General features: G+C 44.9%; 1 protein-coding gene across 1 annotated transcript in view; it reads right to left on the bottom strand.

Annotated features, from left to right (window-relative positions):
• LOC310935366 (growth factor receptor-bound protein 10-like) overlaps positions 1–9,860 on the bottom strand; it is a 46,107-nt gene extending 36,247 nt beyond the window's left edge. The window contains exons 1-2 of the mRNA XM_083899249.1: positions 9,695–9,860; positions 5,704–5,809 (exon numbers count right to left, since the gene is read on the bottom strand). Of these exons, the coding sequence (XP_083755375.1) occupies positions 5,704–5,754 (51 nt within the window). The 5' untranslated portion in view covers positions 5,755–5,809; positions 9,695–9,860. The remainder of the gene's footprint in view (positions 1–5,703; positions 5,810–9,694) is intronic.
• Positions 9,861–14,467: the final 4,607 nt, after the last annotated feature.

The raw sequence follows: 14,467 nt of genomic DNA, 5'->3' as shown, positions 1-14,467 counted from the left end.
CACGTCAGGAAGTAGTGCTACAACACATCAGGAAGTAGCGCCAGAAGACGACAGGAAGTAGCGTCACAAGAAGTAGCATCACAAGACGTCAGGAGGTAGCAGGAATATCAAAACAGCAATGCCGATGTTTGTTTACTCTTTAAACGGTCATTCCCGTGAGAGTTTGATGTGTTCAGTTGGCTTTAGTTGTTGTAAGTAAAATGTGCTAAAACAACTTGGTTAGCGTGTACGACCGTGAAAGTTGTGTAGTGCCATGACAGTGCCATGACAGACACTGCTCTGCTGACCTCCAGCACCTAGCATCAGGCTGCCCACTGTTTAACATGACACATACATGTGAGACGGCCGTTCAGACGGCAGACATGTTAGACGACTGTGTGCCTGAGAAATGTGAACACAATTCTGCAAACACACTTAACTGCAATGCTCTGGCGCTAACTATAACGTGTGCGAAAACTCACTCGGCAGTTATGTCATGAACATATAATTGTGAACAGTGCGGGACAGTGTCCTAGTTCCTCGTATCAGTAGCAGCACTGTTAATATATAGCTACAAGTAAACAGAGGGAGAATCACCTCCCCTCTGCAGAACTAGTGCAGTAAAAGAGTCAACTTTAACAGCTACGACACTCCTCATAAAAAAAAAAAAACACTGAGTGAACTCCCCACAATGCACTTTCTCTGACTCTTCTCTGCGCTGAAGAGATTGTGAGACGTGTCCTCTCACTTCGACGAGGAGGTTAACGACAAGAAATCCAAATTTTGCAAAGTCACGACTCCCTTTCCTGAAAAAAAGGCCTCGGTTTCTCAGTAAACGTATTTTCCAGATGTGGCCTGCTTTGCACAATCTGCTGAGCTGCCAATTGTCGTAAACGACATTCTTGATATGCTCGTCCAGGGGTTATAGGGGCGGCACGGTGCTCGAAGAGAGAGGCTTTCTTGCTTGTCGTTATGGAGGCTAGCTGTAGTCGTTTTAATAACGATGTGTACGCTGTCGTTTGGTGGATTTATTGTTTTCATAAACTTGGGTCACAGAAACGAAACCTTGGCAGTTTTAATATGTAACAACCAGGCGTCGGTTGTTACTTTTTTGCGTTTCCAATAGGAATAACCGACCCGTTCCATTTTTTCGGTACCTTTCCCTCGTGGTACGGTTTCCACTTGGCTATACTGGAAAAAAAATGCATAAACTGTGGATGGAGTGTGTTTGAGGAGGAATGTGTGGACGAGGGATGCACAGATCGCCGTTTCTCATTCCACTTTTTGCAGCCAGCTAGCAGAGCAGTCGGGGAATAATTTGTGGAGACATCTACGAATTCTATTCCGATATGGATGATCGGTTTGCTTATTATTATCATCATTATTTATACTATTTTGTCCTTTATACAGACAAGTATGATATGTACGACTTTTTTTTATTTTTAAAAACTAGCAACTTTCTGTCATAAACCTAAATACTACGAGAACGCACAAGTGAGATCCATCTAACTTTATATACTGCGGGCGGATGCTATACAATGCTCGCCTGCTAGCTGGCTGTAAACTGTGGAATGGATTCCCTGAACGGGCGCGCGTCATTACATCGCGTCTCATTGAGTCACGCCTCCGTTCAGGGAATCCATTCCACTTTTTGCAGCCAGCTAGCGGAGCAGTCAGGGAATCACTTGTGGAGACATTTCAGCAGACAATCTGAAAGCACAGATATCTCTACAGTTTGATCGTAAATTTTCCGATCCGTGAATTACGTGCGTATCGGAACCCGATACCGATACTGGATCGGATCTGCCCCATCCCGAGTGTGGACTGATGAGGAAACGCCACAAGATTCTTCCACTCCTTGGTAGATTTTGGTGCCACCTAGTGCTTATCTTGGTGAACTAACTAGCGATATTCACTTCATAGCAACTGATAGTCTTTGAAAATAAAATTTAAGGTGACTCCCAGAATGAATCGGCTCTAAAACAAGACGTTTCGATTTCTGCTTCCTTCATCCAATAATGTGAGAGTTTTTGGAAGCGTGAGTCAAGTGTTTTTCGAGGAAATCTTCAATGTGTCGTTTCAATCATTCTAACATGTTCAGCTCACTCTTGCGAAACTATCCCCCCTCCTCCCCCTTCACTGAATCGCCTACAGCATGTTGTCATACTTTCTTTTTGAACGCATCAAAGGCCACGCTTCCTCGAAAGCACAAGCGAGGGCCCATCTCCGCAGAGCGAGCGACCTTTGACTCGTACGGGAACGGAAAGAACAGGCGACGGTTTTATGTTCTCTGACGCAAAAAAACTTACGTTTTCAGGATTTGCTGGCACAACAAAAACTGGATTATTCTGGAGGGTTTAAGTCATTTCTCAGCTGAGCTTTTGAGTCAGTGTGTGTGTGTGTGCGTGTTCCAGGTATTACTCATGAATGAGGTATTTGTTATTAGTTGCCTCTGCATTGATTTAACCCATCCTTTTTACACACTAAAGTGAACACACACACAAGCAGGAGCAGCAGGGCCGCACTTATCTGCGCCAAGGGAGTCATGACGAATCGCTCAGAGGCCCGCTTTCCCGGCATTTGAACCAGCGACCTTACGGTTTACGAGATCCCGATTCCCCGTTTGTCTCCCTTATGGGGACAAAAAGCGAGTCCCCCCCCCCCCCCCCCCATAACATAAATGATTACATTTTAAGTGTTGCACGGTTAGGATGAGAGTTAGAGTTAAGGCCACATTATATTTCTACAACGGCGTAATGCAGGGTTGTTGAGCTTCTGGCTACAGAATGAGCAAAAGACTGTCGTTAACATTGAAACAGTGGCCGTTTCTCACTATTCTGTGTCCCGGAACGCAGTTTTACGATCATTTTGGGCGAGAAATTAGCCATTCAGAGTCTAAATATGTGGTTTTGTGTATTAAGATATGACGTATTTATAGTTTGGCAGCGACGTTGTCGGCGGTGATCAGCTCCGCCTCTGTGGACGCTCGGTGCGCACTGTGAGCCGGCACAGAGCAGCGTTAGCTCGGCTTGTCCTGAGGACCAATCACAGCCCTTGCCGTCTCCGTTTGTCCCTTGACGGAGTGACGGACACAATATTTTGTGCAGCTGGAGACGAAGCAGAGGCTCTCCGGCGACGTAGAGCACTTTACGCAGGAGTATAAATTGGGCTTTAGGCCAGCAGTAGTTACGGTTAACCCTTTAGTGACCATTCCTGTCTTACACTAACTTCTCGTTGCCGTAGCTCCTAGACCGTTTGTGATATCAAGAAAATTCAAACACACTATGGAGTGGCGAGGGGGCCCATGGTTGGTGTAGTGGTTAGCACTCTTGCCTTTGCAGCAAGAAGACCCAGGAACCCCGAGCCCCGTTTGGGACAACTTCGGAACAAGGGCCTTTCTGCAAGGAGTTTGCATGTTCTCCCCGTGTGTGCGTGGGTTTTCTCCGGGTTCTCCGGCTTCCTCCCACAGTCCAAAAACATGCGATATGGGGATTAGGTGAATTGTTTGTCTCTATATGTGGCCCACTGGCGAACTGGTGGAGGATAAAGCGGTAGATAATGGATGGATGGATGGAGTGGCGAGGTGTCCAGGAACAGCAGAAAAAGTATACCAGATGGAAGACGGATACAGGAAAGCAGAGAAATAGAGCCTTGCGCACATATACTTGTCATTACGGTAGTCCCTGGGGACTTCTGTGGAATGACCGTCCAATCACAGACGAGGTTCACCAGCTTCTCAGTACCGTAATTCCTAAACTGTTGAATCATAATAACGCTAGGTATCGAAAGTGAAAGTTATCTTGGAAAAAGGGGCAGAAGAACTCAAAATATCATGGAGTAAATCGCCAGGAAATGAATGTAAGTGAATGCGATGTCCTCATGGAAACCAGACTCTACGTCAATTTACAAACACAAACTCGTGCAGTACACAAAGAGGAAGAGGAATAGTTTTCACTAAGATCGGGATACCCGCACGTACGCACTCACTTTGGAGACGAGACTGGAATCCTGCCCAGATTTCCAAATATGCCCCATGTTATGTATAGCGTTATGTAAGCATGCAAGAAAAAAAAAAGAAGGACTCAATTGCTCCTTATCTATACACTAAACCCACTGTCTCTGCTCACACAGACACTTAGGATGTGTGTGTGTGTGTGTGTGTGTGGACCATGCTGTGTCATGTCAACTGGCAACCCTTACATAACAAACACAAACACAGCAGCAGCAGTAATGTTGTAACCCGCTTCTTCCCCTCTAACCATCAAACTGTTTTTTTTCTTTCAATTCAGGGTGGAGGAATGTTGTTTTCTATTCACTATTCACTGCGCTCTTACTGGAGCAAAAAAAAAAAAAAAAAAACCTTGAATCCTGGAAGCTAACATGAGCCGGTCCAACTTAATGTCAGTTCAACGGGGGCTCAGCGGTCCCACGGTTTGGGTTCGCGGGGAGCTGCATTTTTCTAGATTCCACTAAGAGGGATAAGGCAGCTGAGGCTACGTCACCTCCGTCGTCCCATCAGTCCCCGTCCAAGACGTCACACATTCAGCCCCATGCTTTTCAGGCCTGTGTCGCACACAACAAAGCCCCACAGCTTGTTATTGTTGTTTGTTTTAGGGCTCTATTTATAGACTTCCACTGTGCTCTTTGGGCCAAATTCTTTAGGTTAGCGGAGGGTTGGGAGAGAGCAGGAGAAAAAATCCAAGTGGGGAAAACAAAGGGCTCATTCTGCAGGAGTTGGACAGTGGGAAGTGGCTCTGTTGTGTTGCACAGATGCCATATTTCACCTCACTCGACTGGGAGTCATTCAACTTTGAAGCGAGCGGACTCACAAAAGCCAGAGGAAGGTTTGGATAAGTGCACTTTCCTCAAACGACAGTCTTTCCCAACCAAAGCACAAACCCTTTCCAAGGAGAAAGATAATCGCGCAACTTGAAGCTGAACAAATTCGACATTTTTGACTTAGCAGTCACGATGATACAGATCATACAGATGCAAACACTCTGCAAATTCACTTTTTTAGCCAAAACCAAGCATTACTTATTGACTAACAAACCAAAAACAGAAAGAATACTCGCTTACGGAGACGGACGAAAACGGAGCAATACCACCTGAAATCGTGAGGGGGCAGTATAGGGTTAATAGTCACAAAAACAACGAAGAAGCAACCATTAGATAGCAGTGAAACAAGTGTACCTAAAACAGAGAGTAAGTTAGCAGGTGAGTTGTCAAAAGTCACGGCTAACATTTCCCGCTTCGTCCCGTTTGAATTTTTTCCCTCTAACGCTAACGCTACGTGACCCGAAAGTTGCGATTTAGGTAAAGTTAAAAAGATGTTTGCAGGTTCGAACTTCCGCGATCAATAATCATAGCAACGTATACAACAAGCTCAATCAAAAAGAGACGTCTTTATAGCTTGAGAAACTAGATTGATCTCTACGTGCAGTCATTAGGGACCGTCTACAAATTGCGACGCCCGAAAAAGCTATTAAAAAGCATTCAGATACATGGATTATCAAGGATTATTAACATTTGATTCATCGGACAGGTGCAAATGCAGGAGCTCAATGAAAGTTAGAAGTTACACCTGCACTTTCCTGCTATGACAAGTCTTGATGTGCGGAATGAAAAAAACCAAAAAACTTTTCCGTTAATATGCAAATTTAAACGGTGGTGTATCGCATCATATTCTGGCGTCTGTGAGTGACGAGCACGGGTTATATTTACCTGATAGTTTGGATGCCGTAAGAAGTAGTCAGGACATCCCGCTAAGGCCATGGTGTTCCTTCAGTGTTCCCTCTGTGGGGGATTGACGGGTCTCACCAGCAGCACCCTGCACAAGAAGGAATGAGACGCAGAACGTTACGCCTAAAACAGAGAAGATGATAACGGAACAAGAAGGAGCTGTGGATGTGCAACAATCACTGATCTGTTTGGTGAATTCAAGTAAAAAATAGGCTTTGTTTTGAGTCAACACTTTCAAAAGCTCTAAAGACAGGACGTGTTCTAGTGATAGCTAGCGTCTTTTCACGCTGACTTTAATAGTTACTTTTTATTGACAGTAGTAGAGATTTTTGTCCCAACCCGTTTCTGTGTGGACGGTCCCTAAAAGACAACCCCCCCTCCCCCTAGATCCAACACTATCTTAAAGGAGAAAACAAAAAGTCTGCATATATGTAAATGAATGTGCATGCACGGATGGACGTGTGTAAACACAGGCTATTGTGCACAACACACACACACACACACACACACACACACACACACACACACACACACACACAAAAGTCAGTCCCCAAACAAAGCCTGGGGCTTAAAGACGACATGAGAAACCCTCGGCGAGGCTCACACTGCACACATGACCACATGACCGCTCTCCACCTGCAGACTGATGGAGAGGGTGAAAGGGTGAAAGTGAAAAGACGGAGAGAGAGAGGGAGGGAGAGGGAGAGGGAGAGAGGGAGCGGGGGAGGAGAGAGGAGAGGCTTTCTTACACAACATGAAATAGGAGTCGGCAACTTCCAGTGCACTGTGCAGCATTATCTGCTCTGAGTAAGCGGGGGGGGGGTCCGTGTGTGTGTGTGTGATGCACAAACTGCAGCCCTGTATTGCGTGTCACCCCTTCTTCTCCCCCCCCCCCCCCGCGTTATTGAATAAAGAGAGCGTTTTGATGCGAGTTGCCCTCTAGAGTGTAACAAAAGTATTTGCAGCTAACACCCTACGACTCCTTCCAAAAACACTACAACATGGAGATAAATGGGGAGTGTGTGTGTGTGTGTGTGTGTGGGGGGGGGGGTGTTATTATGTCATCTCTTTCTTTTCTTAGAAGTCCAGTTTCTAGAATCCTCACCGTGGGCCTTGTTGATTTCTTCATCATCACAAAATAATCAGCAGCTTTTCTCTGCTCCAAGATAAATAAAGACATGGTTTGTGAACATGGATTCTGTCTGCAGCTACAGATCTGGGATCTGCGTCTCTTTCACTAAATAACTCCCCTCACTCCTTGACTATGCTGCTTTCTTTCTCTCCCCCCCAACCCCCCCCACCCCCCCCCCCCTCAGTGTCTCCATTGCACAGGTCATTATATAACACATATCAGATGGTTCAAACAATATCTCGTCCTCCTCCTCCTCCTCCTCCTCCTCCTCCTCCCCCTCTCTTTTCACCCCAATAATTACTGTTTCCACTGGGGTTGTGCTATCTTTAGGTTGTTCTGCTGACTGAGAGTGTGTGTTTAAGTGTGTGTGTGTGTGTGTGTTTGTGTGTGTGTGTGCAGTGAAAGACAGCCTCTCTGCTGCTGGTAATTGCACACTTTCTCTTTTTTCTCTCTCTCTCGTCCTACAGTGACCAGTTTTATATCTCACATGTTCTTGCATTGGCTTATGTGTGCGTGTGTGTGTGCGTGCACCAATCAAAGCACTGGGCAAAAGGGCGAGCGGGCCAGATCGTGTGTGTGTGTGTGTGTGTGTGTGTGTGTGTGTGTGTGTGTGTGTGTGTGTGTGTGTGTGTGTGTGTGTGTGTGTGTGTGTGTGTGTGTGTGTGTGTGTGTGTGTGTGTGTGTGTGTGTGTGTGTGTGTGTGTGTGTGTGTGCGCGTCTAATAAGCCTGAAAAGCAAAGCCAAATCTCCAAGTGCTTGACATTTGCTGACATTTGTGGTTCCTCCTGCAGAGAAAGGGAGTAATTCAGCTTTACTGGTCATACGGGGAGATCTGGAGAATTAAATGGAGCAGGGAGCAACTTAATAATGCCACATGTGTGTGTGTGATTGTGTGTGTGTGTGTGTGTGTGAGAGAGATTGTGTGTATGTGTGTGTGTGGTGTGCACACGTCGCCCACTCCTACTTCTTCACCAGCACAAAAGGGCTCAGATCATCAAGAGAGTGCTTTTTAAAAAAAATATTATTATTATTATTCCTGCAGAATTTCACAGATTAAAACTTGTCCACAGTGGAAAAAGTAACAAAAATGTTGTATGTTTTGGTTGCGTTTACCCACAATGCCCTGCATTGTAGTCCGCTTCCTGCATTTGGGTTAGCTTGAAGCAAACCGAGACCTGCGTTTTCCGAGCAAACGGACGAGGCTTCGATTAAGGAGGTCTGGTGTACTTCCACACACAGCACAGCCCAGATTTCGGAATCACACGTTGGAGTAATGTGTGGACAGCACGCGCGCGCGAACCGAGCTTGCGCTTCACCACTAGGTGGAGCATTCAGCCCCGCTCAAAAACCATTTTGACGACATAAGAAGTCGTCGTCAAGGACGGTCAGCCTAGCCCCCGCGAACCTGTGGTATACTTTCGAGCACACCACGTGCATCGCATACGGCAGACCCTGGTATGCCCCTGCGCGTCGGGGTCCTGTAGTCTCCCGCTTCACCATCGGGTGGCGCTACAAGTCTGGACGCGGGGAATGAGAACGATGCTACACAGCATCCTCGGACAGGTCTGTTCGAGCGGCTCACGATTGGTGTCACGGTGTCGGAACGGTTCGAGGGTTGCCAGGTCTTGGCTCGGGTGACTGTCCTTGGCGACTACTTCTGTTGTCGAAACAGCTAAATACTCCACCTAGTGGTGGGGCAAAAGTTTGCATGCGTTGTCCACGTGCAACCAACATGCTATTTGCAATTTACAATTCCAAAATCTGGGCTGCACTGTGCTGTGTGCATGAAGTACACCAGAGCCTTTCCTCTGCCATTCCCGGCCACATAGACATACAAATGCTCTTGATGATATCTGATCCTAAACAGACCTGTGTTCTTTTTCGTGCATCAGGAAGGAAGCAGAACATTGAGCAGCGACTAATGGGAGCTTTATGACAGGAGGCTATCAACACACACACACACACACACACACACACACACACACACACACACACACACACACACACACACACACACACACAACACAGTCTTGGACAGCTATCTTAGTCTGGACACTCAAGACTACAGAATACATTCCCATAACCCCCTTTACTTTAACCAAAACCACCACAAACCGATGCCTAAACCCTAACCTTTAACCTAACACTTAACAAGCATGTCTTTATCCTTAAGAAAATAACATACTACATTGTGAAGATGATCCAAAATGTGTCCTCTTTCACATATTTTAAGTCATTTCAAAACCCCTTACAAAGAACCATCAAAAAAAAGCCCTTTAAAGTTGGTCCTCACAAACACACACACACACACACACACACGTTTGACAGTGAACCCTAATCTCAACCGAACCTCACTTCAAATCTGAACCGTGCAGCGTTCGCCTCACTACAACCAGGTTTTAGGTCTCCATGAGGACTCGTGGTCCTGATAAGAAAAGCAACACACACACACACACACACACACACACACACACACACACACACACACACACACACACACACACAGAGATGAGATGTTTGACACCAGAGGAGCATAAGGACAAGCTGATGTCAGTCTGTCCATCATCATCATCATCATCTGCACTGTTTAAAAATAAACAAGTGTCCCCAGAGAGCAATGTCCACAATAATGTAAACAATGGCATCTGTCCCTGTGTCCTGCAGCAGTTGGACACGTGTGCATCAAGACAAATGAATAAATAAAAATTACTTTAAAAAAAAAAGTAATAAGTAGATAAAGACTTAGTGTTGCAGACACACACACACACACACACACACTGATAGTGAGTGTGTGAGCACATGCAGCAGCTCACAAAAACAAATCACCAAAGTGCTGCTTACGGTAATGAGAGGACAGGACATGCGGCTGAGGAGGAACCGTGTCCCGGGACTGAGAGCGCAGGACACCGGTGCACTTCGACTGGACTGCTCAGCTCACACCTCCCCCCAAAAACACTCACTCACTCCGTCCGTCCGTCCGGTCCGCGGCTCTGTTGTCTTCACCTTGTCCCCCCACCCCCACCCCGAAGTGCTTTCCTCGCGCACATACACTCACACACACACACACACACGCGTCATGCACGCACGCACACACACACAGACGCGCACTCACACTTGGACACGTCCAAACACACACGCGCACTGGTCTCACCCTGCACTTTCCGACCAGCTGACACCTCTCTCTCTCTCTCTCTCTCTCTCTCTCTCTCTCTCTCTCTCTCTCTCCCTCTCTCTCTCTCTCTCTGACACACACACACTCTGAAGGAACTCTCTCTCTCCGCTCCGCCCTGTTCACACTGTAAAAAATGACCTTCGTTACATGTTGTTTTTTACAAGTTGGAAACATTTATCTCGTTATAAGTTTACAAAATTGCACCTTTTTTTTTTGCACGTGTGTCATAAATAAGAGAAAAAATATATTTATTTTGTCGAGAATAAAGTCATCATATTATGAGAAGAAAGTCATATTAAGAGAAAAAAGTCCAAATTTTATATGAAAGTCGCAATATTCCGATAATAAAGTTGTAATATTCCGAGAATAAAATCGTAATATTCAAAAAAGTCATAATTTTATGAGAAAAAAAGTGATAGTATGATAATAAAGTCATAATATTACGAGAATAAAGTCGCAAAGCCATTTCTGACTTAGTATCTCATAAATTTGAGTCAACATCTCATTATAATGACTTAGTATCTCATAATAATGACTTGGTATCTCGTAATAATGACTTAGTATCTCATAATAATGACTTGGTATCTCGTAATAATGACTTAGTATCTCATAATAATGACTTATCTCATAACAATGACTTACTATCTCATAATAATGACTTGGTATCTCGTAATAATGACTTACTATCTCATAATAATGACTTGGTATCTCGTAATAATGACTTAGTATCTCATAATAATGACTTAGTATCTCATAATAATGACTTAGTATCTCATAATAATGACTTATCTCATAACAATGACTTAGTATCTCATAATAATGACTTGGTATCTCATAACAATGACTTGGTATCTCATAATAATGACTTATTATATCATAACAATGACTTAGTATCTCATAACAATGACTTGGTATCTCATAATTATGATAACTATGACTGAAAATGTCATCGAAACCACAAGTGTGCGTTTTTTTCCAAGTGACTTGATGCTCGGTCGTAAAGGGGGACAACATGAAAAACTGGGTCAAATAATACAGGATTCAGAACAAGTCATAGATTAGATAAACAAACAAATGACAAATCATAATCCCCAGACAGTAAAGGTGACATGTTTACGGGCTATAGGTCAGTGTTTCTCAATCCTGGTCCTGGTGACCCACTGCCCTGCATGTTTAAACAAGGTTCCCTGCTTCAACACACCTGATTCAAATAAATGGGTCGTTACTTCTGAAGAGCTTCATGACGAGCTGACTGTTTGAAACAGGTGTGTTGGAGCAGGGAAACAACCTTAACCCTGAGGAGGTCCACCACTGACATCTCAAAATGTACAACTCAGAAAGAACAAGTTTTGAAAAAATGTGACCGTGAAGCCTGACATTTTTTACAGCGTGTTCAAGACCTAACTTTAACCCTTGGAGTAGACCGAGGCCTCCACATACCTCCACTCTAAAAGTGACAGTCATTAGTGTCAAAGCATCCATCTGGTGTGACTGCTGCAGGTTTACACAGTGAACCTGCTCTGTAGCTCGCAGCGTGTGCGCTTCAATCAATCACACGGTTGCACATACACTCGTACGGTACAGCACGACCCTGAGGGAACATGGGAATTAGTGAGAAGTAATCTATTATAGTCTTTATAGCCTTCAACTGTGTTGTAGGTCTATAGAGCTTTGGTAGATGGCGTTACACGACCCCATCGTGTCGCACTTTTGGCAGCGCTGTGCACATCCACAGACATACATATATACATGTAACTAGTGTCAGGTCATGAAATCAACACCCTTCCAAAAGGATGACGATGATCGATGATTCAAAGAAACGTAAAATAAGATGTTTTAACACAAAGTGGTCAATTGGCGCGGAAAAGCAAGGTTCGTGACTAGCTTGTTTACAATGTTAGTAGCTACAGAAGTAATGTACTGTCGTGACTGTCGTATGTATGGCTTGAAAAATCGCTGAAAAGTCTTGAAATAAGCCCATTATAGATCCCATCATGCACCTCTCCTGCCAAAACAACGCCATTTTGGCAGGAAGCAGCGCTGTGCACATCCATAGACATATATACAGTAAAACTAGCATCAGGGCGTGATATTAACACCAATCCAAAGGGATGACGATGATGATCGATGATTCAAAGAAACGTAAAATAAGACGTTTCAACACAAAGTGGTCATTTGGTGCAGACAGCGAGGTTCGTGACTAGCTTGCTTACGATGTTAGTAGCTACAGAAGTAACTTACTGTCGTATGTATGGCTTGAAAAATCTCAAAAAGTCTTGAAATAAGCCCATTATAGACCACATGTATGTACAGGACTCTGGAAAGTTCTGTAAATGGGTCAAAGGTACGAGCCGTTTCTAGGATCAGTGCCCCACATTTGGCTTTGTTTACAAAAACACTGGAAAAACAGCCAGCATATCAAACCACCTCACCATTACATGGTCACACACTGACAGTAGTCAGAGTTTCTAACCCAGAACCTCCCTTACTTATCTGACTGATGATTTGTAGTTTACATTGTACTGTTGTTTACAAGAGCTGGAGCGAAGAAAAGTGACCAGAAATGCACCAAAATGTATAAATCGCTCAAACATATTGTTTGAATTCTCTTCTGCGGTGTCATTCCTTTGATTGTCAGCTCGATGACATATATGAGGCAAGGTTTCCAACCAAGATGTAACTGTCTTCACAGTTTGATCAAATACATGATTATTTGCACGTACATTTTAAAAGAAAACTCATGAGGCAATCCGTATTGCACAGTAGTCTGGTAGCTAAGACGCCTCAGGTGACAGTAGGAGTTTGATGAATGGCCAAAAACAAAGATCACAACATGCCGGATCGCTGACTCGGTCACGTTGTGTCCTCCCCTCATTGTTGAATTTGTTGGCAGGCGACACCGTGTACCTCTGGTATGATGTCAGACTGCTCGAGAAGCTGACGCAACCATCGCCATCTTTGCCCTGTGTGGAAACACGAGCCGGATCAGGGTTTACCGCTCTTGAATGTACCGTGGTGCGATGAGCTGTACCGGAGCATGAGTGAAAAGTGATGTAAATGACTGTTTTTTGGAGGTAGGGTTGGAAAGAGATCATTTTTTGGAGCCTTATTTTTTTCCTGTATCGCTGAAAATCCAATTCACACCCCGATTATAACCGAGTTAGGGTTAGGGACTGGCCTGTAAAAACACCATCTAATCATATTGAACGGACCATGCCAGAGCTTATGCTAGCTTGCTAAATCCAACGAGACAAGTTGCAGCAACGTTGGTGCCAACAACCAAGGTGTTGGTCGCAAACGAAAGATAGTTTTGGGGAAAAGCTACTGCTAAGAAAATGGCCGATGCAGAGCGATCCAAGACCAGAGTGAACGGGTGGCTCTGTTTCTACTGGACAGGTAGGCTAACTTTATGTCTTGAGTATTTGTTGTTTTACGGCATCACATTAGCGTTAGCACATTAGCAAAAGTTAGCGTCACCGAAATGTACCAAAAGTTACCGATGCTAGCAGCGCTCTTGAATCCGTGTTCGTTGCACGTTCTTGTGCTCTGGAAGCGTAGCGCTAACCCTACCTTTAAGGTCAAATGTGTTCCCGTACATTGACCAAATGCCTTAAAGGCGTAGGCATTATTAAAGAAATAGATATGATCCTTTTTCATTCAACCTTTTGTTTAGTTTAAGTTTAAAAAGTTAAAAAAAGACTGTTACGGTAGAGCTTTGGGGGGAAATATCACCCCAAGAGATGTGGCGTTATCGCTCGGGCTTTGAACGCGGCTCATGGATTCGAACATCAAACCCAAGTGTGACGTTAACATTTAGAGCGCAGGGCTTTTCAGGGACGAGACCCCTCCACCACTTCAAAGCATCGGTGCCTCCGGGGAAAGCCGACAGACTTTAAAGGTCTGGCCTGGTCTGATGACCAGTAAGTCCCCGCTGCTCCGTTTGTTTTTTTCTGTGCGCGTTAAAGTGTAACAGAGAGTTACGCAATCCAACTCAGAAACAGCTTGACGCTTCCCACCGAAGCGGACGCCGTCGCACAAAACGCACGAGCCCCGCTCTGTGTTTTGAAAACACGGGGAGAAGCGTGGCAGTTACATAAAAAAAACCCGGTGACCTTTTGTTGGGAAATAGATCGGCATCCCAGATGTGGTGCAGTCAGAGTCACTCCAGGCCGTGGGAGGTCAACTAAAGACACACAACACACGCCACCGCTCACCCCCACCACAGGGCCAAATCGTCTCCAGTTGTAAATACAATGTACAGTATGCTTACGTGTGAGGCGCTACCAAGACCAACCTCTGTCTGTGTGTGAGTGTTTTTTGATGTGTGAAACAATTACACATTTAAAATGCCATAAATGGCCGGGTCACACATTGAGCGTGTTGTGATCGTTTGGAATCCTCCGAGAGCTCTGCGGTGTAAACAATGCTGAATGAAGCCACAT

The sequence above is a fragment of the Microchirus variegatus genome, assembly GCF_963457635.1.
Source record: "Microchirus variegatus genome assembly, chromosome: 13".
NCBI classification, from domain to species: domain Eukaryota; kingdom Metazoa; phylum Chordata; class Actinopteri; order Pleuronectiformes; family Soleidae; genus Microchirus; species Microchirus variegatus.
The sequence above is the reverse complement of the archived record's forward strand: the minus strand, read 5'-3'. Positions and strand labels throughout refer to the sequence as shown.